Consider the following 27022-nt stretch of genomic DNA (forward strand, 5'->3'; position numbering starts at 1 on the left):
AAAAAAAAATACTAAGAATTCTAAAAGAAGCTAGGATATAGCCAACATTAAAACGGCCACCACCAAGGAAGATAATCCTACCCTCCCAAACCCTGCACAAGCTTCAACCCTCATAGTACAGCTCATGAATCCCAGAAGGAGCCATCAATTTCCAAATCCTTAGGCCTTGGGCTTCTAATTCCCTTGGTTTAGAATCCCCTCTGCTTTCAGCCTACTCAACATCCAAATTTAATTCAAATGTCACCTTGTTAAACCCTCTCTAAATTCCCACTGCAATTGAGACAAACTACATTGTAATCACCTATTATCTGAACCAAATGAAACACAGAGTCCACCTTGCAGATGGACCTGTAGTTCTTGTATTCCTCCCTCTTGTTAGGGCAGCAAGGGCAAAAAATGATCAGGAAAAAAAAGAAAAGAAGCAAAGGCATGGCCAACTTAGGCTTCTCGATAAAATCGAGAACTGCTGAGTGAAAATGCACAAGTATCATAGAGAGCTCTTCATGGAGCTAAAAGCTACACTCAACAGGACACCAGAAACCACTTACTCTCCTTATATTCGATCACACATGCAATACTAAAGAAGGCAAGCCATGGCTTATCTAAATCAAGGTGCTAAAACTTTCTATGCCACGGACTCCTTGTCACAATAGTTTTTAAATACATAAGATTATAAAAGAAATCTACAGTATAGTTGTACTATATTCAACAAATATAAATTTTCAAAAATTTCTTTATTATATGTTAGATAACAAGATCTAGTGGCAGACCCACTAACTACTGTAATGTCAAAGTAGTGATGAGTGTAAATGATGTCTGACATATCTGCAACCATAATGTGACATGACAACATCTGTGATTTTCACTGGTGATGGTCACAGGTTCTGTTACTATTGTCATTTGTAGCCTATATTAAAAATTAAAGGATATGGTAAATTTCAGTTAGAAGTCAGAGAAAATAAAGATGTAAAATATTTTTTCCCATCCAGGTTGACATACACCTTAAATTCTACTCAGGTTAAGGAGCCCTAATAAGTGAATGTTATCTGAAAGAGCAGACATCTGTAACTAGAAAATCCTAAGGACAAAAAAAAAAAAACCACACAGACATTGTCTGCACATTTCCCACAAAAGGTTGGATACAGCTGAGCTCCTGTGTCTGCTTTCCCTTCTCCCCAGAGACTCGTCTACCTTTTAAAACTACCACACGGCTCTGCCAGTGATCTCCCTGAAACCTCTCCCTGGTCTTTAAGGCTGCTCTACTTTCCCACATTCTTACCCAGCTCTTCCCCTTCTCCTTGCAGGGGAAAGAAAACAGCAGTCAACTAGCAAGTCATAAGTGAGAGACAGACTGAGTCAATCCCAGCCCTCTGGTATCTTCTACAACTTAGAGAAGTATTTTATATTTGACAGTACCTCGCCATTTCTTAAGGGCTTTTACATAATTATCTCTAATCCAAAAAACAGTGAAGTAGGCACGACAGATATCCTCATCATTATTTATCAAAAGAAATCCAATGCTCTGAGGGGGTAAGCAACTTGCAAAATATGCATTGTTGGAGCAATCTCAATCTCTAAAAGGACTCCAAATATGAGTTGGTTTATTTTAAATTCTTAGAACTACTGAGGTGGCAGACTCAGGTTAAAGCAAGGAGTAAACACTGGACATTTATCCTCTCACCAACTGTACACAGCACTTAGTAGGTGATGCTCAGTTGTGAATGCTTTTCAGAAGCTGCCCTATCATTGTTGGTTTACTTGTCCATCTCACCACTAGACTGTAGGCACTTAGCCCAGGGACTATGTCTCATTTGTCTTTGGGTCCACAAGTCCAATAAATGTTAGTTGAATGAACAAGTCTTTTTATTATTCCACTGGACTGTGAACTCCTTGATGGCAGCGATTCTTTCTCAACAGCAATGCAGAGCAGGCACTCAATAAATCTTTTTAGAATGAACATGTGTATATCATGTCTCCCAGGTTAGATAATAATCCTCTCAAGGTCAGGGTCCACATTTCATACTTCTTTGATCTCCCATAGTCTGATACACTGCTTTTCATATACTGCTTTTCACACAAAAACCACTCAAATATTTATTAAATGAAACATTAGGCCAAGACAAAGCCTCTAAAGCAGAGCTCAAAGTAAGTAAAGAGAATGAGCACCTATACAAGTTTTACTGTAGCGGGCAAAAAAAAAAAGCACAGTGGACGAGTAAGCTGTATGTGAGTCAACTAAAGGAAAAACAGCTTCAGGATGGAGGGATAATCTATGATGTGGTTAACTGAAAATGTTAAAACATTCCCTCCTACTGAATGATTCTTACTTTTTTAATATAAAAACCTTATAAATTCCTTCCTCATGAATGATTCTTCCTTCTTTCTTATAAAACTTACAGATTCAAGCACATTTTCCTACTGTTACAAAACAAGATAAAGTGTAACACAGACTGATTAGGCATGTTTTTAGTATAACATAACTACTTTTCAAAAATATATATTACAAAAAAGAATTAACATTACAAAATATTACTCAATTTACAAATTACCAATTGGCGAAGAAGCTGGGAAGTTGAGAAAATGCTGCAAGGTAAGAGCAACTGCCACCTAAAGCTCAATCAGAAATGAAGACGCAGCATTTCAGCACTCCGGGAGGCCGAGGCAGGAGGATTGCTTGAGCTCAGGAGTTTGAGACCAGCCTGAGCAAGAGCAAGACCCCATCTCTACTGGGGAAAAAAAAAAAAAAAACAACAGAAAAAATTAACCGTCTCTACTAAAAACAGAAAAAATTAGCCTAGGCGTGGTGGCATACGCCCATAGTCCCAGTTTACTCAGGAGGCTGAGGCAGGAGAATCGCTTGAGCCCAGGAGTTTGAGGTTGCTGTGAGCTAGGCTGATGCACTCTAGCCTGGACAACAGAGCAAGACTCTTGTCTCAAAAAAAAAAAAAAAGACACAGCATTTCTGAAACTAGAAGGCAACAATTTTAAGAGTTGACAAAAAATATGACCTGTATACAACATTTCGGGGAACCCAACCCAATATTATTCTCCTACTAAGCAGAGAAATACTCTTCTACTTCACCTTTACTCCTTAATTCACTTGATACTTATATTGCTATGCCACACGTAGAGCACACACCTTCTACTTTATATTACAACAATCAGTACAAAAATACAAACTCTTTTTTTTTTTTTTTTTTTTGAAACAGAGTCTCACTTTGTTGCCCAGGCTAGAGTGAGTGCCGTGGCGTCAGCCTAGCTCACAGCAACCTCACACTCCTGGGCTCAAGCGATCCTACTGCCTCAGCCTCCCGAGTAGCTGGGACTACAGGCATGTGCCACCATGCCCGGCTAATTTTTTTTTGCTATATATATTTTTAGTTGGCCAGATAATTTCTTTCTATTTTTAGTAGAGACGGGGGTCTCACTCAGGCTGGTCTCGAACTCCTGACCTCGAGCGATCCACCCGCCTCGGCCTCCCAGAGTGCTAGGATTACAGGCGTGAGCCACCGCGCCCGGCCAAAAATACAAACTCTTTAAAGACAGTAAGTGTCTTAATTCACTTCACGTACCCACAATAGACAGCAGTGCCTTGTATATAACAGGTCATCAATAAATGCTTGATGAATAAGGACTTTTTTTAAAGAAAGACATACCTTTTCGTCTATTATAAATAAAGATATCTAATGTTCAGAGGACAAAGTAACTTGTCTCTGATACTCTCAATTTAAAATATCCTGAAAATTATAACTGGGAATGCTTACCAATTAAAGTTATTTCTAGGCTGGGCAAGGTGGCTCACACCTGCAATCCCAGCACTCTGGGAGGCCAAGGTGGGAGGATTGCTTGAGCCCAGGAGTTTGAGGTAGTGAGCTAGGCTGACACCATCGCACTCTAGTCCGGGCAACAGAGTGAGACTCTGTCTCAAAAAAATAAATAAAAATTAAAAAAATAAAGTTATTTCTAGTTTCAATGCCTCCTCCTGAATAATCAAACAAGATCACATTTCAGATTTCTGCACAAACTTCAGTGAAAAATAAATAAATCATTTTTTAAGACATCAAATTCTAGACTACAAAAATCTTCATATTTTTTTTAAAACAAGGTTCTTTAGCCGTATAGCCAAACCAATCAGTGACAAAATCCACTACGTTTTCATCTTTGCTGAAGTTTTTTACCAAAGCACAATACCACTTAAGTTATTAAAGTAACTCAAAAGTAATAAATATTGTATAGGTGACAAGTTTATTGAGGGCAGAGATGTTGTCTACACCCAGCATCTAGAAGAGTACCTCACATCTGGTAGGCACATTCCATAAATATTTGCTGAAAGAATGACATTCATGACTATCTCATGGATTTCACTGGCATATTTTGGGTGCTTCTTACCATTGCTCACATCCACTTATGGAGTCTTTCAAAATCTTATCACTACCCTCCTCTTCAAGGTCCAGAGAACCAAGGTATAGTATGAAAGTATCTCCTGCTTTAAATGATAAATTAAGATGTTTTCCCCTCAGTATATAAGATTTAAACGTGAAATAACTAAATCTTATCAACATTTCAGAAGTCAGTGGCCGGGCGCGGTGGCTCATGCCTGTAATCCCAGCACTCTGGGAGGCCAAGGTGGGCGGATCGCTCGAGGTCAGGAGTTCGAGACCAGCCTGAGCAAGAATGAGACCCCGTCTCTACTAAAAATAGAAAGAAATTATCTGGACAACTAAAAATATATATAGAAAAAAATAGCCGGGCATGGTGGCGCATGCCTGTAGTCCCAGTTGCTCGGGAAGCTGAAGCAGAAGGATCGCTTGAGCCCAGGAGTTTGATGTTGCTGTGAGCTAGGCTGATGCCATGGCACTCTAGCCTGGGCAACAGAGTGAGACTTTGTCTCAAAAAATAAATAAATAAAAATAAAAGAAGTCAGTAAGTGCCCTTAATGGAAAAGAAACGCCAGTTTCTAGTCATTCAGCAATTCCACATGTGCCCCACTAAATAAAGTAAAAGATTTCTCAAAGTAAATCTGATATAAAAGTTTTATAGAGACTTCTAAGCCTATTTCTAAATTACAAATGGGAAGTGGGGAGGTATGAAAATTGCAAATGGGGAGAAGGATGTGAACGTGACCTTCTCTGAAGCAGTCCAGTATCTAAAGCCAGTCTGTGGGGGAAAAAAAGCCTTTAAAAGGCATCTAGTTCACCCTCCCACACAAAGCACGAATTCTTCCAACATCACCAACAGGTGGTCCTGCAGATTTTGACCAAGAGAGAGAACATTTCCCACATGAGCATTCCCTTATGAGAATATTCATTCTCTCCCAAGTCAACCTATTACTTTCTTCTGTAACTCAGGCTCTAAAAATATTTTAGTTTATCAACTGACTCTTCTTCTGGCCCCATCTTCATCTCAGCATTGTGAATATAGAACTTTCCTAGCACAGAGATCTAGAAATGGACATGGTGGCACGCCCCTGGGGAGGCTAAGGCAGGAGGATCACTCGAGCCCAGGAGTTCCAGACCAACGTGGGCAACATAGCAAAACCCTGTATCTATTTAAAAAAAAAAAATCTAGAAATTACATTTTTTTAAACATACTCTCCACTATACTAAGGAGGAATAATGTTTTTAAATTGCTTTCCCAAACACCCCACCCCTCCCAATTCAAATTCAGAAGTTGGCAATGAATCTAAGACATGAAGACATCTCCCAAATAGAAAGGTGAATTTATTTTCATTAAAAAAAATAATTGAGCAAAGAATCACACAATCTTCAGAGTTGAAAAGTCCTTAGAACCATCTAAATATATTTTCTACCCATTGTAGGAATTGCTTCAATAACTTCTCTGGGCAGTACATTTGTGGCCTGGAATCTTTTTTTTTTTTTGAGACAGAGTCTCACTCTGTTGCCTGGGCTAGAGTGCTGTGGCTGCCTCGCTCACAGCAACCTCAAACTCCTGGGCTCAAGTAATCCTCCTGCCTCAGCCTCCCAAGCAGCTGGGACTACAGGAATGCGCCACCATGCCCGGCTAAATTTTCTACGTATATTTTTAGTTGTCCAGATAATTTCTTTCTATTTTTAGTAGAGATGGGGTCTCATTCTTGCTCAGGCTGCTCTCGAACTCCTGAGCTCAAACGATTCGCCCACCTCGGCCTCCCAGAGTGCTAGGATTACAGGCGTGAGCCACCGCATCCAGCCTGTGGCCTGGAATCTTAAGGCGGGGGGAGGTGGCAGAGTAAGGTTCTTTGGCTTAAATGTTAAATAATTTTGAGTATAGTTTTAAAAAGCTGTTTGTTAGTACATGGGTCTCAAAGGTAACATAGCTTGAAAGAAGTATACCAAAGTAATCTGTGCCATTTGTTTACATTACTTCATTGTCTCTTGCTACACTACTTTCCAATTTTAAGAAAAGTAAATTTGTTACCTAGTAACAATTTTTAAATGTCCTTAAAAAGATGCGAGCTACAGGAGTTCGAGACCAGCCTGAGCAAGAGCGAGACCCCGTGTCTACTAAAAAAATAGAAAGTAATTAGCTGGACAACTAAAAATATATAGAAAAAATTAGCCGGGCATGGTGGCGCAAGCCTGTAGTTCCAGCTACTCGGGAGGCTGAGGCAGTAGGATCGCTTGAGCCCAGGAGTTTGAGGTTGCTTTGAGCTAGGCTGACGCCACGGCACTCTAGCCCGGGCAACAGAGTGAGACTTTGTCTCAAAAAAAAAAAAAGATGTGAGCTACTAAAAAATATTGAATAGGTTTTTCAGCTTCTAAAGATATTTTTGAAGTATGGCATATACAGACATGGCTTTATTCAGTCATTCACTCAACAAATACACAGTAAGGGCCTAACTCTATGCTGGACACTGCACCGGGAAGATATAAAGAGCAGGAAAAACACTGTTCCTAGTCTAAGGGAGCTTTGTTTATAGAAGACAGATTATTATACATAGAATTACAAACTGAGAAAAGTGCTAGGAAGCCAAAGTACAGGATGCTATCAGAACATGTAACAGGGGAAAATTGATCTAGCCCGGGAATTCAAAGGATATGCTGAGGAAGTGTTGGTTAAGGTGAGATATGAATGGCGATCATTCACATTCACGTAAAAACAGATCTCCGTGAAATGGGAGGATTGGTCCAATAAGCCAAGCCACCTTTTGCATCTTTATCCTAAAACAACGTCCTTTTTAAAAAAGAGAAATAAAGTATGCCATAAAGATGTTTGAAAGCTAGTAGATGAAAGCTCTTTAGGGGGAAGGACAAGGTCTTACTCATCTTTAAATACCCTACATCAGCTTGCCTAGTATTATTACCATCATAGTAGTCACTCAGATCTTTGTTGAAATACTTAGTGTCAGTATTAAGTCAATGTTCATACTGATTTTAGTTAAGCGAAACAAATTTATAAACCTACATCTTCTCACACAAACTTCATTCCGAACTTCTTCGACTGTGAAAAGATGTTTTCATCTACCTCACAGATTCCTATGAAGATTCAATAAAATAATAAATGGCAAAATGCTGGGGTAAATTCTGAAGTACTTGGAGTATTACTGTATCCCTGTGACCAAAAAGCTTGATCAGTCTCTTGTGACTAAGACTTCTTTAGATCCAGTTGTGCTTCATCTTCTTCACCATGAGAAAAAACCCTAACACAGGTGTGCATCCCCTCTCCGGCAGTGTTTCTCCCTGAGAACGGTGAGAGTACATGAACTCAAAGGTCCCTTCTAGCTCTAGACACTGACCTGCAAACGTTTTTAAAGGGTCAAAATTACAGTCCTTGGCATAGATGTTAGACTACTTCCCCATCTACTCCATTTCCCCAGGACCCCATGCTTCCTCTCAGGAATGGCAGCACATAATTCATAATTTAAGTTCTTTAAAACATCTATTTTCCATTCATTTTACAGGAAGACTAAAGTTGAATTTTCTCATCCAAGTTAGTCTTTCTGAATGATCTGAATAATTATTGCAAAATTTTACATGCTTTGGCCGGGTACAGTGGCTCACATCTATAATAGCATGTTCGGAGGCTGAAGTGGAAGGATTGCTTCAGGCCAGGATTACAAGACCAGTCTGGGCAATGTAGCAAGACCCCATCTCTACAAAAAGTTTTAAAAGTAGCCAGGCATGGTGGAGCACACTCAGGAGGCTGAGGTGGGAGGATCACTTGAGCCTAGGAGTTCAAGGTTGCACTGAGCTATGATCCTGCCACTGCATTCCAGCCTGGGTGATAGAGTGAGACATGACAGAGCAAGACTTTATCTCTAAAAAAAAAAAAAAAAGTATATACCTCAAAGAAAAATTAAAAATGGCCAACTGTCAAAAATATAGATTTACAACTATTAACTCAAAGAAATAAATTTTTTGTTTTCTGGCTAAAGAAAATCTATTTGCTCTATTTTAAGTCAGAAGATGGAGTCACAAAAACAGTCACTTATACTCCAAAATAATAAATAAGTGCAAACTCATTCATGGAAAACAAAAATTTTCAAGTCAAACAACACTTAGTCCACATATGGAAATTAAACTTACTGGAAATCAACCAGGCAGGAAGGGGAGAAGTGGATGAGTAAATTCACACCTAACGGGTACAATTCACACTATCTGGGTGATGGGCATTACAGTTTAACTCAAACTGTACAAAAGCAATTTATGTAACCAAAACGTTTGTAGCCTTGTAATACTCTGAAATAAAATTTTAAAAAAATAAAAATTGTAAAGTTACAATGGCTAGAAGAGAGTTGAAATGTCTGTGACATAATGCAAATAAGATACTATCACATAAAAATGAAGTTTTATCCAAAAAAAGTTAAAAGTGCTCAAATTATGTAGGTAAGGGCAATTTACATATTTTAGATTTGTCTTTTGTTTAAAATAATTTTTTGGTATAGTTTTGAAAAGTTCGCCTAGTTTTACTCTTCAGTGAATAGTGTCTCTCTAAAACAGAACACTATTGTAACAATATTTCCAGGCAAGAGACCTGTTTTTATGATGCAATCCAGGGCTACCAGATCCAGATAAGGTTTTCCACTAGAGCGCTTCAGAAAAAATAACCTTCAAAAAAACTCTTTTTTTAAAAAAAAGTAATGCCTGTACTAGTAATAGTGAATTTAGTTTTTATGCACATTGTATTTTTATGTAAATATAAATTTTTAAGACTTAAAATTCTGAATTTATTTCCAGAGAAAAAACTGATCCTTTCAGTGCTAGAGTCAATGTCAAGATGGCAGCTTCCTGTTTGACAGTTACTCTCAATGCTTACTTTAACTGTATTTACCATCTATTGAGTGTTTCAGGGCTTTATAGTTCATTATAGTTATTTATATTATTAATTACAACATGTGTACTGCACAATATTCCCTTTTTAAAGAAGTGCAAATAAAAGTTAAAGAACTTATCCAAGGTCACCCAAGTCAGTGACAAAGTTGGGAGTAAAAGTAAAACTTCAGCTACTGGGCTACTAACTACTTCACTCTTTCTCAATTCCAAAAGAGAGAAAAAGAAAAGTCAAGTGATTTACTTTCAATGACTTCAAACAGCATACCCCAAACACAGTAGTATGCTTATTATCATAAACATTAATAAAAAAGATTCACCTTGAGTGTAACAAAGAACTTGCTACATTTAGATATCATTGTCACTTCCCTAATTTTTGTAAACAAGCAAAAATACTGTACTGGATCTGTTATATATCAAACCTTGGGAATGTTCACTCTTAAAAATGTACAACTTATTTTCACACTAATTGAACATTTACAAATTAATCTTTTATCACTTTGTCCCATTCGAAGATGCTGTGGATACATTAATTTCCTCACTCTTCCAAGGAGTCATGTCAAAGACTACAATCTCGAAAATAAGCAGTTCTCTGTGAGAATACAGTTACACAGCAAATAAACTGTGTAACTATGAGAAAGACAGCGCTAATAAACTGCTGCTTTTAAAGAGATATTTTTAAAGGATGATTACATACTTTACAGAATTACTGTTAAGTCGCCCGCCAAGAAGGACGGTTCCTTTAAAGTAGCTTTTAAGGCACATCCCTCCCCGTTTGGGACATAGTCCGACTTGCTGGACAAGATAAATCTGGGCACGCTCACACAGAACCCCTCTGAACCAGCTTAGTTCATTGAAAAGATCATTTCAACCTCCAACTGTAGTACTCAGCCCTTCCCATAGTTGTAGGAACAGGATGACCCTCTTTAACAATCTTTCAGGAGAAGATTCCCTAGGCACAGCCAGTGACAGCCGTCCTCCCGCGGATGTTTTGGAAATAGAAAGCGTTAACATCAAAAGGAGAGGCTCCTAGAAGTGTCAGTGCGGCAGCAGGTGGAGTAGCCCTGCGTGCCGAGCAGGTTCTGTCTGACCTAGTCTCAGTCCTCCGCTTCGCAGCCCGGGTTCCGCCTTACAGACCTTTTAAAGCCGCCTTGTGCCCCTGTTCTCCAACCCAGGGCGAGACTGCCAACCCTCCAAGGAGGCGAGGCGATCTAAGCAGACAAGACGGCCACCCCACCTCTTCCGGGGACTCGCAGGCCCGCTCCCTTGCCCGTGTCAGAGCCTGACGGACCCTGCTGGAGGTGAGGCAGCCGGCTTCTTCTGGGGCTCCCAAACGGAACCCCGCACCCCATGGCCCCTTTCCACAGTCCCCACCCCTTCGAAACGGCACCGCCACCACCCTCCTCACTCTTGAACCCCCTTTCCTCAGGAGTACCCCGGTGGAGTTACCGGCCCACTCCAAAGTAAGAGCGACGGCCACCCCTATCGGTCACCCTGGCCCCGCTGTCACCGCCCTGCTCCCAGCCTCTGCCCACGCCGCTGGCGGACCCCGGTGACGCCCGGGTCGGTACCTTGCGGACCCCCTTGTAGATATAGAAGTAGAGCTCCCGGCCCACATTGAAGCAGAGGCGGTCGCCGTTGCCAGACTGATCGTTGAGGTTTACGAAGGAGACGCGGACAGGGTTGGATCCCTGCGAGTTGAAGGGCACCCGGTTGGGCCGGCTGTACTCCGAGTGTGGCAGCAGCTTGTACAGACCTTCCCGGGTTGTGAATTGGGTCTTAATCTCGTTCATCTCCTTCCCTCCTCCCTCCGTCGCCATCTTGGAAAGCAGCGTTCATCCTGCCCTAAGTGCCCGGATCACGCCCACCGCGCAGGCGCCGTTCCTGAAGCTCGCTCTCCCCCCGCCTCCTCCTTCTAGCCCCGCCCACTTGCGAGCCGGCCCCTTGAAGGCGGACCAAGGGGAAGGGGCGGGCTTGTTTACGGCCCGACTGCGCACGCGTGCTCACCTGGCGCGCTCCACGCGGCGAGGCGTCCGTCGGCTCCTACCCTAGGCGCGGCCTCAGGCATCCTGTGCTGTTCCCCAGGTGATGCCGGCTCGGGCACGTGGGCAACCTAACTGTTCTGCCGCCGCCAGAGCCAGGGGAGAGCCGGTGAGGGAGAGCCTTGGCGGGGCTGGCATCTGGAGTGCTGAGGTGAACTTGGGGTGGTCTCAACTGTCTCCGGCCCTGCCCTGAGCGGCCCCAGGAGGCTGAGGAGCAGAGGGCGAGCGTAGCCTCGACTGCCGCCGGCTTTGGTGTCAGCACGTGGGACACCCCGGGAGGTGGCGCGGATGCCGCAGGGGTCGGGCGGGGCCGTGCCACCTCGCCTGGGCGCTGCCTTCGGGACGGGGACTGTCCCGGTCGGAGAGCCGAGGGGGACCCGCGCGACCGTCTGGATGCCCAGGAAGGCCCTCTGCGCCTGGTGGGGTCAGTTCCTGGGAAGGTACCGAGGACTCAACTTTTAGCTTCACGCTCTGTTTTTTTTGTTGTCGTTTTGTTTTTTTAGGCGGGGTGAGGGTGGGAAGAGTGCAGTACAGGTATGGATGTGCAAATCAAATATCTTCATACCCATCTGTAGTGAGCACCGGCTAATTTTAAAGAAAGTAGATTTTCATGTCTAAAGTTTGTCTTCGTCAGGTGTTTAGAGAAAAGGGGTTGGGGGCAGGGAATAGCTTTGAGAAATAGAGACTGAATATATGCAGGATTTACTTGCTCAGTAGTTTATTAAGAGCTCTTAACAAAATTAGAGGTAACTGATTTTTTGTTTTTAAAAAGAGCTCAGGTGGAATCTGAGTTGTTTACAGGCTCCCGATATTTAAGGACAGGCATGCGTGTTAAAGTAAGATTAAACAATCACCATTTTATACCTGGGTTTCTTGGCATGTTGCACTAGAATAAGAAAGTTTCTAGTGTTCGCTTCAGCAGCACATATACTAAAATTGGAATGATACAGAAAAGATTAGCGTGGCCCTTACACAAGGATGACACAAAAATTTAAAAAAAAAGAAAAGAAAAACGTTTCTAAAGTGACAGAAACATTCTAGTAGAATTCCAAGGAGAAAAAAAGCTTACGTTTGTGACACCAAGAATGAAATATTCCAGAAAGTTCAAATCATATCTGGAGGGTAAACAGAGAAGTGGGGGAGGTAAATTCTAAAGTAGGAGAAGTCTAAATCATAAATATCTTCTGTATTACAAAGCAAGTAGATGCCAGTAGAAACTGTGCCAATGATGTAATAATGCATTTGACACTAATAGTTGTAGTCTTTGTACATATTGGCCAAAAAAAAATCACTAAAGTCCTACTTAATTAATAGATCCCTAAAATACTTAAAAATTTTTGTTACAATTGGTTTTGGGTTCTTTTGGGGGGGGAGGGGCGGTTATTGAGACAGAGTCTTGCTCTGTTGCCCAGGCTAGAGTGCAGTGGCATCATCATAGCTCACTGCAACCTCAAACTCTTGGTCTCAAGTGGTCCTCTCACCTCTGCGTCCCAAAAAGTTAAAAATGTTTTTTAGTCTTCAGTTAACCACAACATTGTATTTCTCATAATACCTATATAACTCAAGCATTTTAGTAAAATTTTATCCTATATAAGGTCAATGTTTTTTCTTGTAATCACAATAATAGACCACTTTGTATCATCCATAGCTTTTGAATAATCTCTACCTTGTAGTTTTTTACCCCCCACACTCAAAGATTTGATAAATAACACCTAAACCTATATGACTGGGCCTGACCTTATTTTTGATTTTCAGTTTTAAACCAGGCATTTCTAAATAAATTAATGCCTCAAATTCATCAGTCTCTAAACTTTATCAGTTCCCACTTCATTTCAAACTTGAGTCATTATAGTGGTTTCATGAATGATTTCCTTAATGTCAGTTTTTCTCTCAACTTTTCTCCTATAAACAACTACCAGATTAATTTTTTTAAAACAGTGCTTTAGACATTACATTCTCTTGCCCAAAAACTTTCCATGACTTGCAATATCCACATTGTTTAAGTCATACTCCAGCAACTCTCAGCCTGTTCGTTTCCTGTTGCATATATCTCCCATTCCAGTCAAACTGTTCTGCTCTCACCCTTAGCTTTGTCCCTTCCTTGAAAAGACCTTCCCCCTCTTTTCCCCTTCATAGCCTGTTCTTTGAGAGCTAGTTTAAGTCTCATCTTCACCAAGCCTTTCCTCAAAAATTTTTGTACATATTTATTGTATCATCAGAGTCTATGGCTTTCATCAGATTCTCGTATAACCACGTTCCCCCAAAAGCTAAAAATTACCTCTATAAAATTCTGAGCTTTCATTATCATTTATAACATTCTAAATTTCTCAGCATATGCTAATTATCTTGTACTGATAATTATCTTCTAATGCATATCTTTATGTTGCCTTTAACCAAATTGTATACACACTCAAGCACAGGAATGACCTTGTTAAAAGTCTTTGTATTCTCAATTTTTTTCCTTAATACTAAAGTTACAAGTGAATAAAATTTGTATTTGAGTGCCCACATGTGCTATACTGTTCACTGTTCTAGCTTATGGGATGCATCAGTAATCAAAAATTCCTCACACATGGAGTTTATATTCTTGCAGGGAGAAAACTGAGGATAAACAATAACAGAGATTAATAATAAACACAAATAAGTACATTGTATAGTGATTACTGCTAGGAAAAAGAAGTAGATCAGGTTTAAGGGGGATTGGGAGTGTGTTGGGTAGTTTGCAGTTTCCAATACAGTGGTCAAGATAAGCCTCTCTGAAAAGGTGACATTTCAGCAAAGACTTGAAAGAGATAAGGGGGTGGACCACGAGAAGAACTGGGGAAAGGATGAACCGAGCAACAGAAAAAACCATGGCAGAGGCCCCCAAGCCAGGTGTGTGCGTAATGTGTTCAAAGAACAGTAAGAAGGCCAACGTGGCTGAAGCAGAGTGAGCAGAGAAACCATTGCAGGGTGTGAGAATACACTAAGAAAGCAAGAGTAGAAAGAGAAGGCTGCTTAGGCTAACTGTAGTAATCCAGGCCAATGGTGCCAGAGACTTGGAATTTGGAGTGCTATCAATTGAGATTAAGAGTGGTTAGAGAATCCTAGGTGTACTCTGAAGGTAAAGCCAATAGGATTTCCCAGCAGATCAGATGGGGCTTGTGGGAGAAATGGAAGAGCCAAGAATGACTCCAAGGTAGGCGTAAGCAACTGGAGGGTGGAAATGGCATTCATTAACTGAGACGAGGAAGGCTGGGGAGGAGCAAGTTTTGAAAGGAAGATCAGGAGTTCAGTTTTGAACATACTGGGTGTGAGATATCTATTAGGCATTTAGAGGGAAAGTCCAGGAGGCAGTTGAATAATCAAGTCTGGAGAGAGTTCTAAGCTGCCGGCCTGTGCTTGGCAGTCATCAGCAGTTAGGTAGTGTTTAAAGCCTAGATGCCATCATCAAGGGAGTGAATGTGGATAAAGAAGAGGACCGAGGACGGAACACTGGGACAATCTAAAGGATTGGGGAAAAGAAGAGGAATATTTGTTGATAAAGCATACCACTCCTTTTTTTGCAACTTAATACATACAGAGTTTTAGGCCGGGTGCTGTGGCTCACGCCTGTAATCCTAGCACTCTGGGTGACCAAGGCAGGAGGATCACTTGAGAACAGGAGTTCAAGACCAGCCTGAGCAAGAGCGAGACTCCATCTCTACTTAAAAATAATAGTAATAATAATAAAAGTACATACAGAGTTTTCACTTTAGGCCAAATTTATTGTTTTTCAGATTCAGAGATTAATCCATTAAGATGCTTAAATGTGTATATATATATATATATATATATATATATATATATATACTTAAAAGTATATATATACATACCTATATATATACTTAAAAGTATATATGTATATATTTTTTTAAGGCAAGCACAAAAATGAGCTTTATTGATGAGCAAAAGATAAGATTATAGGGCAAGAGCAAGATATAGGTTTAAAGGGCGAGATACATATGCCACGGATGACAGCTGAACCCACTGTTGCAGCAAAGGGAGAGCCAAAGGAAGGGCACAAAAAAGACTAAAAATATTTTTTTTCAACTTTGAGGAAAAAGTTTTTGCTGCAGTGACCTTATATAGGGAAAAATAGGCATAGATAGGTGTCTTTAGGAACCACATTTGAAATCTTAACTGACTCAAGTAAGCAATCTCCCAAATTTATCTTATTGGACAGGCTTACTTTGTTATTACATATGACTCAGTACTTTTTTCTAAGACCATTACAGGACTTGAAAACAAATTTGGAAAACATTGCATAATATACTGTCTTTAATAGTGCACTTCTACTTTGTGTCTCAGATTTGCAGAATGTTAAAACAGACATACTATTGGGATTGCTAAATTAGATGTTTTTAAATACAAATTGATTTTAAACACAAAATCAATTTGTTTTTAAAAACACATCTTTTTCTGTAATTTTTTTAAATTAATTAATTAATTTTTTTTTTTGAGACAGAGTCTCGCTCTGTTGGCCGGGCTAGAGTGAGTGCCGTGGCGTCAGCCTAGCTCACAGCAACCTCAAACTCCTGGGCTTAAGCGATCCTCCTGCCTCAGCCTCCCGAGTAGCTGGGACTACAGGCATGCGCCACCATGCCCGGCTTATTTTTATATATATATTTTTAGTTGTCCATATAATTTCTTTCTATTTTTAGTAGAGACGGGGTCTCACTCTTGCTCAGGCTGGTCTCGAACTCCTGACCTGGAGCAATCCACCCGCCTCGGCCTCCCAGAGTGCTAGGATTACAGGCGTGAGCCACCGCGCCTGGCCTTTTTCTGTAATTATTATTAAGAGGATGCAATGCAGTATCTCACATGTATCTTGAAATATAAATGCTTTTTAAAAATACTAATATTTTAAAGGTCTTCAAATACAGCACATTTACTAAGCACCTACTATGTGGGCATTATGCTAAGTACTCATTTATATGTGCTTTCATTTTCATATCCAACTTTATAATGTACGGACCATTATCCCCATTTTACAAGTGAGAAAACTAAGGATTAGACTAATGAAATGACTTGTTCAAGTTACTAACCTAGAGCTAGGTATTAGAAGAAATAGTTTGAATTCAGGTCTGAAAAGAGGAACATCTTGTAGTAAATATGTACTCATTTTTAAATGTACTCATTTTAAACTAAAAGGGGAAGAACAGAAGTTTAAGTGAAGCAAATATGTATTTTTAAAATTCAAAGATTTTTTTTAAAACTCAAAACTAGAAAAGACAACCCACAGAATGGGAGAAAATATTTGCAAATCATATATCTGAAAAGGTACTTATATCCAGAATTATAGAACTCTTACAACTCAAAAGAAAAATAACCTAATTTTTAAATGGGCAAAGGATCTGAATAGACATTTCTGCAAAGAAGATACACAAATGGCCAATAAGCACATGAAAAAGTGTGCATTAGCATCAGGGAAATGCAGATAAAACCACAGTGATTTATCACTTTATATACACTAGGATGGCTATAATCAAAAAGACAGATAATAACAAAAATGTTGGTGAGGATATGGAGAAATTCAAATCCTCATATATACTGCTGATGAGAATGAAAAACTATACAGGCACTTGGGAAAATAGGCAGTTGCTCAAAAGTTTCAACAATTACCATAACACCCAGCAATTCCACTCCTAGGTATATACTCAAGTGAAATCAAAACATGTCCATACAAAAACTTGTACATGACTGGCCGGGTGCAGTGGCTCACACCTGGTCCCAGTACTTTGGGAGGCTAGGAGTTTAAGACCAGCCTGGGCAACATAGCAAGACCCCATTTCTACAAAAAATAAAAAAATTAGTAAGGTGTGGTTGCACATGCCTATAGTTCCAGCTACTTGGGAGGCTGAGGCCGGAGGATCACTTGAGCCCAGGAATTCAGGCTGCAGTGAACTATGATTGTGCCACTGTGCTTCATCCTGAGTGACAGAACTAGACGCTGTCTCAAAAAAAAGAAAACCTCTACCTTTTACCTATGGCCCACTCTCTCCAATCCTAGTCTTGAAAGACTCCCAGCTGTTTCCTACCCCCTCAAATGAATATAACTCCATGTATGCTATTTTAACTGTCTGAGACTATAGGGATAAGACTGAAATGAGGGTTCCAAACCATAGTAATGAAGGAAAAAATATAGGAATAAGAATTAGTTGTCACAAGGCTATGACATTCTTTCACAGACACAGAACCAATTGAATTATTACTTAGAGTATCTTAGAACTGAATGCAAATTATGACATCACTTTTTGTAGATAGAACTTGTGCTAGCTTTGTTTTTCATTGTTAAGCTCCTTCAGTAAGGTAAAATGACAGCTTATCCAAGCAGCCAAATAAGTATTGTGGGTTTTATCTTTGTAAAGATTAGAGCAAGGACGTTGAAGCTTAATACCCTCAATAATAATTTCTAACTTTCTATCTGAGAGCCTTAAACAGGAAAGAGAGAGAAGGAGATTTTAAAAAGAGCTGGTATGCTATATGTAAAGAAAAAATTAATGTGTTACTTATATATAATTAGAAATACTTTTCACTTTGTGGAGAGCGTCATCAACGTTATTGGGCTGTTGAGAAGCAGCCAACAAACCTGGGCAATTTCTAGCCATAGACTGCTGTAAAGTATTACTAGTAGTTGGGGGCCTGTGACAGGAAGTAAGATGCATTTATTAATTTAAAAATTCATTGTAGAAGTTAGTGTTTGGGGAAAAAAATACAGTATATGCTATTAAAAGGATCTAGTCTAGGATGGGGTAGGGAGTATTCTCTGAAAGATTACTTAAAAGATTGTTTCTGCTACCCAGTTAGACTCTGAGTTTATTGAGAGGAGGAACCATTCTTTTTACACTTGGAAATAAGAATTCCCTAGTATATTGCTAAGCATGTAGTAAATGCTCAACACATACTTAATTGAATATATTTTTGACTTTTTTTCCTCTTTTCCTGATTTTCCACTTCTACATGCCCCCTTACTAAGCTATGGTACTTGTACTTCCTCATACCTGTCACATCTGTGCCTTCATGCCTTTGCATAAGTGAGATTCCCTTTCCCCTCTGTTCATCAGAGGGAAGAGAATGCTGCTCATCCTTGAAGACTTAACTGCAAAAATCACTTGTGCCTGGAATGTTTTTTGCTCTGCTTATTCATCCCTCAGATTTCAGTGTAAAGGATGCTTTCTCAGAGAGGCTTTCCCTGCATTATGCCACCTTATTTTATCATAGCATTGTTATTTCCTTTATAGCACTTAACACAATTTCTAATAATATATACATTTTATTACACACACACACTTATATCTTTACTTAAATAACATCTACCTCCCCCAGTAAATTGTAAGCTCTTTGAGAACAGAGAATGTCTTTTTTGTTCAGTATTTTGTACGTAGATTGGGGCCTGACGTTCAGTAGGTGATCAATATATATGTGCCAAATAAGTGACCTCCTTTGAGAAGCATTCTCTTTTAGCACCTTATGTTAACACTTAACTTTATTATGACATTTATTACATTGCTGTCTCATCTCACTAGATTGTTAGCTACACATGATTGCAGTTTATATACTTGAAAACATGCTCATTCATGCTTTCTTTTCACATACCTTACCCCTGAGGTTAAACTATGCTTTAGGGTCACATTACATGTGCTTTCAGATAGCTTTGCTTCTAGCTTCTTGTGGGAGTTTCAGCCCCTTTTTTTATTTTATGTATTTGGCTTTCAGGTAAATTATCTAGTATGCCCATTGTTCACTCACTTCCTTATCCCCATTTCATTCCACTTCCCTCTTCCTAAAACAATAACAAAAACAAAACAAAACACTGTCTTGTCCTTGAAGAATAATTTCTATTTAAGGTCACATTTCAGTTTAGTAGGATAGAATACTAAATTTGCTGGAGAGGTTTTGACAGCACAAGAATTATCAAATGAGTACTTATTCTGGCTTGAGATCTGTTTGTTGGGATAAGAATAGGTTATAAATTTGGGCACTGAATGATTTATTATTCTTTTTACCATGTCTTTATCATCTGGAACAATGCTTTATAGATACATCGTGATCAATAACTAGTGGATTATCTGTATACCTAAAAAAGAGCACTGAACTTAAGGTCAAAAGACATGACATGAATTCATGATCCCATTATTTAATACTATGTTGGAAGTGCTAGACAGTGCAGTAGACAAAAGTTTAAAATGAAATTAACATTATTTATATATGGTTATATGTTGGAAAACCTAAGAGGATCAACTAAAAACAATATTAAGAAACAGGCCGGGCGTGGTGGCTTACGCCTGTAATCCTAGCACTCTGGGAGGCCAAGGCGGGAGGATCGCTCGAGGTCAGGAGTCTGAGACCAGCCTGAGCAAGAACAAGACCCCATCTCTACTAAAAATAGAAAGAAATGATCTGAACAGCTAAAAATATATAGAAAAAATTAGCCGGGCATGGTGGCACATGCCTGTAGTCCCAGCTACTTGGGAGGCTGAGGCAGAAAGATTGCTTGAGCCCAGGAGTTTGAGGTTGCTGTGAGCTAGGCTGACGCCACGGCACTCTAGCCCAAGCAATAGAGCGAGGCTGTGTCTCAAGAAAAAAAAAAAGAAAAACAAGAAGAGGCCGGGCATGGTGGTTCACGCCTGTAATCCTACCACTCTGGGAGGCTGAGGCGGGAGGATAGCTTGAGCTCAGGAGTTTGAGACCAGCCAGAGCAAGAGCAAGACCCCGTCTCTGCTAAAAAAAAGAAAAAATTAGCCAGTCAACTAAAAATAGAAACAAAAAATTAGCAGGGCGTGGAGGCTCACACCTGTAGTCCCAGCTATTCGGGAGGCTGAGGCAGGAGGATCACTTGAGCCCAGGAGTTTGAGGTTGCTGTGAGCTAGGCTGACGCCATGGCACTCACTCTAGCCCGGGTAACAAAGTCAGACTCTCTCAAAAAAAAAAAGAAAAAAAATAATAAGACAATGTGATAAGGTAGAGGTCATAAAACTAGTATTCAAATATAAATAATTTTCTCATGTCAAAATAGCAACTAAATATAATAGAAGAAAATATCACATTCACAATAAGAAAATAAGGTAAAGGGAAAAACTCACGATTGCTAGTACGTATCACACAGGGAAGTAAAAGGCCTTTAATCACATTGACTGTAATATGAATGGCGCCCTGTGGGATGAGCCACACAGTGTCTCTGAATGTAGTTAGAAAGTTTTCAGAAACTACTTGAAGAGTACTATAAAACTTTGAAGAAACAAAACAAAATAATTCAATGAAAACACTTCGTCCTTGGGTAAAAAGACTCAACATTGTAAAAGTGCCAGTTCTTTCTGGATCAATGTATAAATTGAATGCAGTCCAAATCCAAATCAACAGAATTTTCTATACAACTTGTCAGAATTATTCTGTTTCATTTGGAAGAATAAATATTTAAGAATCACTAGTAAGAAGAAGAGTAATGTCGAGGGGGGAGGAACTTGCCTCCTGGGTATTAAGATGTATTATGAAACCTTTTTAATTAAAACAGATCTTATTCCTAAAACAGAATAGGATAAGAATTAGACCTTAATAAAAATAGACATATGATAGAAATGGCAGGATTAATTTAATAAAAGGCATTGGAACAACCAGCCACCCATTTATAATAAATGTAGATTCCTAATTCCCTCCTCATTCCAAAATAAACTCAAAACGAATCAAAGGTTTAAATAGAAGGCCAGGCCTGGTGGCTCACACCTGTAGTCCCAGCTACTCAGGAGACTGAGGCAGGAGGATCCCTTGAGGTCAAGAATTTGAGTTTGCAGTGAGCTGTGATGATGCCACTGTACTCTAGCCTGAGCAACAGAGAGAGGCCCTATCTCAAAAAAAAAAAAAAAAAAAGATTACAAATATATGTATGAAAGTAGTTTCTTTTTGGATTCTTAAGGTTAATTTTTATATTGTCTTTTTTTTTTAGATAGGGCTTCTCTCTGTTGCTCAGGCTAGAGTACAGTGGCATCATCACAGCTCACTGCAAACTCAAATTCTTGACCTCAAGGGATCCTCCTGCCTCAGTCTCCTGAGTAGCTGGGACTACAGGTGTGAGCCACCAGGCCAGGCTAATTTTTCTATTATTTATAGAGACGAGGTCTTGCTCTTGCTCACGCTGGTCTCGAACTCCTGAGCTTAAGCAATCCTCCCACCTCAGCCTCCCAGAGTGCTAGGATTACAGGCGTGAGCCACTACACCTGGCCTAATAAATATATTCGTAATCTTGAAATGGGGAAGGCTTTTCTAAACATAGCCCAAAACTTAGAAGTGATAGGACATTTTTATAGCTTGCATGGCACAAAATACCATATAAAAAGACAAATGTGAAAAAAATGTTTGTAACACATATGGCAAGAGGATTAACATCCCTGATAATAAAAACTCTCCTTGCAACAGTTAGAAAGGAAAAATAACCCAGTTAAAAAAAAAAAATAGGCAAAGGACATAAGCAAATCACAAAAGTTACATTCATTAGGCTTTTTGTTTTATGACTTCTGAGTTTACTGTCATGCCTAGGAAGAACTTTCCCACTCCAAGATGCTCAATGTTTCTAATAATGAAAGAAATGCAGATTAAAGCAATTTTTTTTACTATCACATTGGAAAATAACTATCAATATAAAATTGATACTGGTGTTGGCACAGATTTTAGTGCTGGCAAAAGTATTAAGAAACAGGCTGGGCACAGTGGCTCACGCCTGTAATCCTAGCCCTCTGGGAGGCCGAGGTGGGTGGATCGCTCGAGGTCAGGAGTTTGAGACCAGCCTGAGCGAGACCCTGTCTCTACTAAAAATAGAAATAAAAATTATCTGGACAACTAAAAATATATATAGAAAAAATTAGCTGAGCATGGTGGTACATGCCTATAGTCCCAGCTACTCGGGAGGCTGAGGCAGTAGGATTGCTTAAACCCAGGAGTTTGAGGTTGCTGTGAGCTAGGCTGATGACACGGCACTCACTCTAGCCCGGGCAACAAACTGAGACTCTGTCTCAAAAAAAAAAAAAAGAAAGAAAGAAACATGCACTTCTGTTCCGCATTAGTGAGAATGTAAATTGCTATTATTTATTTGGAGGGTAATGTAACAATTGCTGTCGAAGGATTTATTATAGTTATGTGATTTGACTCAACAACTGAAATCTAGGACTTTACCCACAAATGTACAAAGATTATATACACAAGGATTTTCACTAAAGCATTGTGAGGTTTTTTTGCCTTTTTTTTTTTTGAGACAGAGTCTCGCTTTGTTGCCCGGGCTAGAGTGAGTGCCGTGGCATCAGCCTAGCTCACAGCAACCTCAAACTCTTGAGCTCAAGTGATCCTCCTGCCTCAGCCTCCTGAGTAGCTAGGACTACAGGCATGCGCCACCATGCCCGGCTAATTTTTTTATATATATTTTTAGTTGTCCAGCTAATTTCTTTCTATTTTTTTAGTAGAGACAGGGTCTCTTGTTCAGGCTGGTCTGGAACTCTTGAGCTCAAATGATCCGCCTGCCTCGGCCTCCCAAGTGCTAGGATTACAGGCGTGAGCCACTGAGCCTGGCCTGTGACTGGTCCTTTTAAGAGAAGAGACATGGAGACTCAAAAAGGGGAGGATGCCATGTGACAAAAGAGGCAGGGATTGAAATGCTGCAACTGCAAGCCAAGGAACACCAATGATTACCTGCAAGCCGCCAGAAGCTAGGAAAAGGCAAGGAAGACAGGGAGCATGGCCCTGCCTTTTCCTTGATGTTGAATTTCTAGCCTCTAGAACTGTGAGACAATAAAGGTCTGTTGTTTTAAGCTACCCAGTTTGTGGTACTTTGTTATAAGAGCCCTAAGAAACTAATAGAGATGCTATTAATATATAGATAATCAGGATATCTAAAAAGAAGTGAATTTTACTTATTTTTTATTTTATTTTATTTTTTTTAGAGACCTGTGTTGCCCAGGTTGGTTTCGAACTCCTGGCCTCTAGTGATTCTCCTGCACTGGCTTCCTGAAGTGCTGGGATTACAGGTGTGAGCCACCCGTACCTGCCCTCAAGTGAATTTTAGATATGAAAAACTTATATAAATTAGAAAAAAGGAGGTAAAATGATCATTATAGTAATAGCGTTGCAAATGATATTATTGTTCACCTGGGAGACCCAGGAGAATGAACAGAGAAACTATCATAAATAATAAGAGAATTCAGTAAGGTTAGCTAGGTACAAAATTACTGTATAGAAATCAATATATTTTATATATACAAACCACAACTAGTTAGCAGATATTATGAAAGTTTCCATTTACAATAGCTATGAATAAGATAAAATCTCTAAGAATATACTTAATAAGAACTGTGCAAGATCTTTATGGTAAAAACTTTAAAATGCTACAGAAGGATTCAGAAGAGGAACTAAGTAAATGGAAAGGCATACCATGTTCTTGGGTAGACTCAACATCATAAAGGTATTAGTTCTTCCTAAATTAGTCTGTAAATTTAATGTGATTCCATTAAATTCCAAACTAAGTTTGGAAACTAGATAAGATGATTTCAAAGTTCAAGTAGAGAAAGTAAAAAAACCAAGAGTCAGGAAAATTCTAAAAAGAAGACTATATGTGAATGAATATAGAGGAATCAGCTCTAGCAAATATTAAAAGATATGATAAAACTGTGATATAGTGTGACACAGGCACATGAATCCAGAAATGAACTCAAACTTACATAAGAATTTTGTATGTGATTTTTAAAATGTTATTTAAAATCTGTGGGCAAAAGATGACTATTCAATAAATATAATACCGGGGTATAGCCATCTGGGAAAGTAGATGAAAGATTAAAATATAAAAAACAGGGCTTGGCCGGGCGCAGTGGCTCACGCCTGTAATCTTAGCACTCTGGGAGGCCGAGGCGGGTGGATCGCTGGAAGCCAGGAGTTCAAGACCAGCCTGAGCGAGACCCCGTCTCTACTAAAAATAGAAATATAAATTATCTGGCCAACTAAAAATATATATAGAAAAAATTAGCCGGGCATGGTGGCGCATGCCTGTAGTCCCAGCTACTCGGGAGGCTGAGGCAGTAGGATCGCTTAAGCCCAGGAGTTTGAGGTTGCTGTGAGCTAGGCTGACGCCATGGCACTCACTCTAGCCTGGGCAACAAAGTGAGACTCTGTCTCAAAAAAAAAAAAAAAACAGGTCTGGGCTCGGTGGCTCACGCCTGTAATCCTAGCACTCTGGGAGGCCGAGGCGGGCGGATCATTTGAGCTCAGGAGTTCGAGACCAGCCTGAGCAAGAGCGAGACCCCGTCTCTACTAAAAATAGAAAGAAATTATCTGGCCAACTAAAAATATATATAGAAAAACTTAGCCAGGCATAGTGGCACATGCCTGTAGTCCCAGCTACTTGGGAGGCTGAGGCAGGAGGATTGCTTGAGCCCGGGAGTTTGAGGTTGCTGTGAGCTAGGCTGACGCCATGGCACTCTCTCTAGCCTGGGCAACAGAGCAAGACTCTGTCTCAAAAAAAAAAAAAAAAAAAACTGGGGAAAAAAATAAAGCACTCCTAGAAATCGATAAAACAAAGACTAAGAATCTAATGGACAAAAGTTATGAGCAAACAGGAGAAAAACAGAAACACAAATGTCTGTCAACCATGAAAAGATACTCAGTCTCAAACTTAAGAAAAATACAAATTAAAATAACATAAGCTGGGTGTGGTGATACACACCTGTTATCCTAGCTACTTAGGAGGCTGAGGTGGGAGGATTGCTTGAGCTAGGAGTTTTAGGTCAGCCTGGGCAACATAGCAAGACCCTGTCTCTAAAAAAATTTTTTTAATTTTAAATAACAGATAAAATATTTTCATAGTCAAAAAGTTTGATAACTCTGTTTACAAGATATAAGGAAACAGATACTTCATGTTGCTGGTGATGGTGTAAACTGGTATAAGCTCAATAGAAAACAACTGGGCAATAACTAATAATCAAAAATGTATGTACTCTTCCATCCGAAGAGTGGGCAGTCCCACTTCTTGGAGTTTATCCTACATATATCCTTGCAAATCTAGATTCCTTCTCCTATCCTAGCAGAAATCTAAGGTTTATTCTTTGGAAAAGGCAAAACAGAGAGTTTCTGTACAGGGTATACTAGGCCAAATTAAGGCATGAATAGTCTCTTGAAAATGGAGATTGAGTGAGCATATGATTACTGAATACTGGGATTTCTGTCCTTTTTTTTCCACTAGGCTTCCAGAACACTGGCATCCAAATCTTTACTCCCCATGCAAAGATTTTAGAAGAGTCGTCTCTGAAGAATCTGACAATTCCCAAGATACAGGCTTAAGAGGTTCTCCCAACAAATTGCCCATGCAGATATCTTGCAGTGAATCTCAAAGTCTTACAAACCATGTGCTCAAATCTTCCAAACAGCTTTTTAGTCCTCCACTCTTAATCATAAGCAGACAACCAAGGATTATCATACATATGAGAAAAACCCCTAACTGTGAGTTTTAGAGATCAAAACAAATGGACAGAAAAAACCAGTATTGAAGAAAACAGGATGTACAAGGAAATGAGAATTTTAAAACACGTGATAATATTAATATTCTCAGATTGAGTAGATACTGCATCCATGAAATAAGAACAGACTGGCACTCGTGTAAGAAACTTCAGAAAATAAAAAAAAAAATCTTGAATATTAAAAACATGATAGCAGAAATAAAAATGCTAGAAGGATTGGAAAAGAAAATTAAAGAAATCTCCCCAAAAGAGCAATAAGTAAAGAGGAACCATAAAAGAATAAAAGCTAAGAGAGTAGAGGACCTGAGAGTTCAACCTACAAACATTGCAGGAGGAAATTATCCACAAAATATTCAAGAAAAATTTCCAGAACTAAAGGACATGAGTTTACAGAGTGAATGAGCCCACCAAGTGCCCAGGAAAATGGGTAAAAATAGATCCATACCAAGGTACATCGTTGCAAAATTTTAGAACCACTGGAGTAGAGAAGATCCTACAAGCTTCCAGAGAGAAGAAATGTCATATGAAAAGGAACAGAAATCAGAATGGCTTCAGACTTGTAAGCAACACCACCAAAAGCAAGAACGCAAGCTAGGGTATAAACTCTTTGACTTTGTCTCTTTATGTACCTTTGTCACTGTTCTTCACTGCTGGGTCCCAAGTGCTTAGAGACAGTGTTAGGCATAGAGTAGGTTCTCAATAAAAATTTATTGAGAGAAAGAAAACAATAGAAATGGCTTCAAAATTCTGAGGAAAAATTTCTTCTAGCCTATAACTAAGCCAGTTAATCAGTCAAATACAAATTTAGAATAAAGACATTGTTTGCAAAATCTCAAACAATTTACCCTCCCTATACCTTTTCTCTGGAAACTATGAGAGGATATGCTTTACGGAAACAAGAGTTACCCCCCAAAAAAGGCAAGTAATATAGGAAATAGGAGATCTGATGCTTGGGGAGAGGCAGAGAACCCCTAGGAAGATGGTGAAAAGAGATCCCAGGATAATAATTGTACATCAGATGTGTTAATAAATGGCAACCAGTTCAGACTGGAGCAGTCACCAAGATGCCCACTGCTTTGCCCAAGAACAGAGTGCCCTGGTTATCTTGGCCCAGATTTTTACATGTACTTAGCCTGCCTGGACCATGCGCTAATGAAGTTTCTGCCCTCCCTTATACCCTGTCCCACCTATAAATTAACTGAGA

General features: G+C 39.6%; 1 protein-coding gene, 1 long non-coding RNA gene and 1 pseudogene across 16 annotated transcripts in view; 2 read left to right on the forward strand and 1 right to left on the reverse strand.

Moving 5' to 3' along the window:
• The window catches only part of WDR20 (WD repeat domain 20), a 73225-nt gene extending 62039 nt beyond the window's left edge, over positions 1–11186 (reverse strand). For 7 of the 13 annotated variants that reach the window (XR_006737125.1, XM_045560494.1, XM_045560467.1 and 4 more), the window contains exon 1: positions 10841–11116. Coding sequence is in view for 12 of the 13 variants with exons in the window: in XM_045560494.1 (XP_045416450.1) it covers positions 10841–11089 (249 nt within the window). In the remaining variant the exon portion in view is untranslated. Of the gene's footprint in view, positions 1–10840 lie in introns of all 13 variants that reach the window. The other 6 variants (XM_045560479.1, XM_045560456.1, XM_045560450.1 and 3 more) reach the window with 2 other exon arrangements.
• Positions 11187–11244: 58 nt separating this feature from the next.
• On the forward strand, positions 11245–26655 carry LOC123644441. 3 transcript variants are annotated; one of them, XR_006737134.1, is made up of 2 exons: positions 11245–11735; positions 25545–26655. It is a non-coding gene; the product is annotated as an uncharacterized LOC123644441 (long non-coding RNA). The 3 variants fall into 3 exon arrangements; XR_006737137.1 differs by having other exon boundaries at positions 11245–11354; XR_006737133.1 differs by having other exon boundaries at positions 11682–11751.
• Positions 12218–12331, forward strand: LOC123631176 (annotated as a pseudogene).
• Positions 26656–27022: the final 367 nt, after the last annotated feature.

Source organism: Lemur catta, chromosome 1, assembly GCF_020740605.2.
Source record: "Lemur catta isolate mLemCat1 chromosome 1, mLemCat1.pri, whole genome shotgun sequence".
Taxonomy (NCBI): Eukaryota; Metazoa; Chordata; class Mammalia; order Primates; family Lemuridae; genus Lemur; species Lemur catta.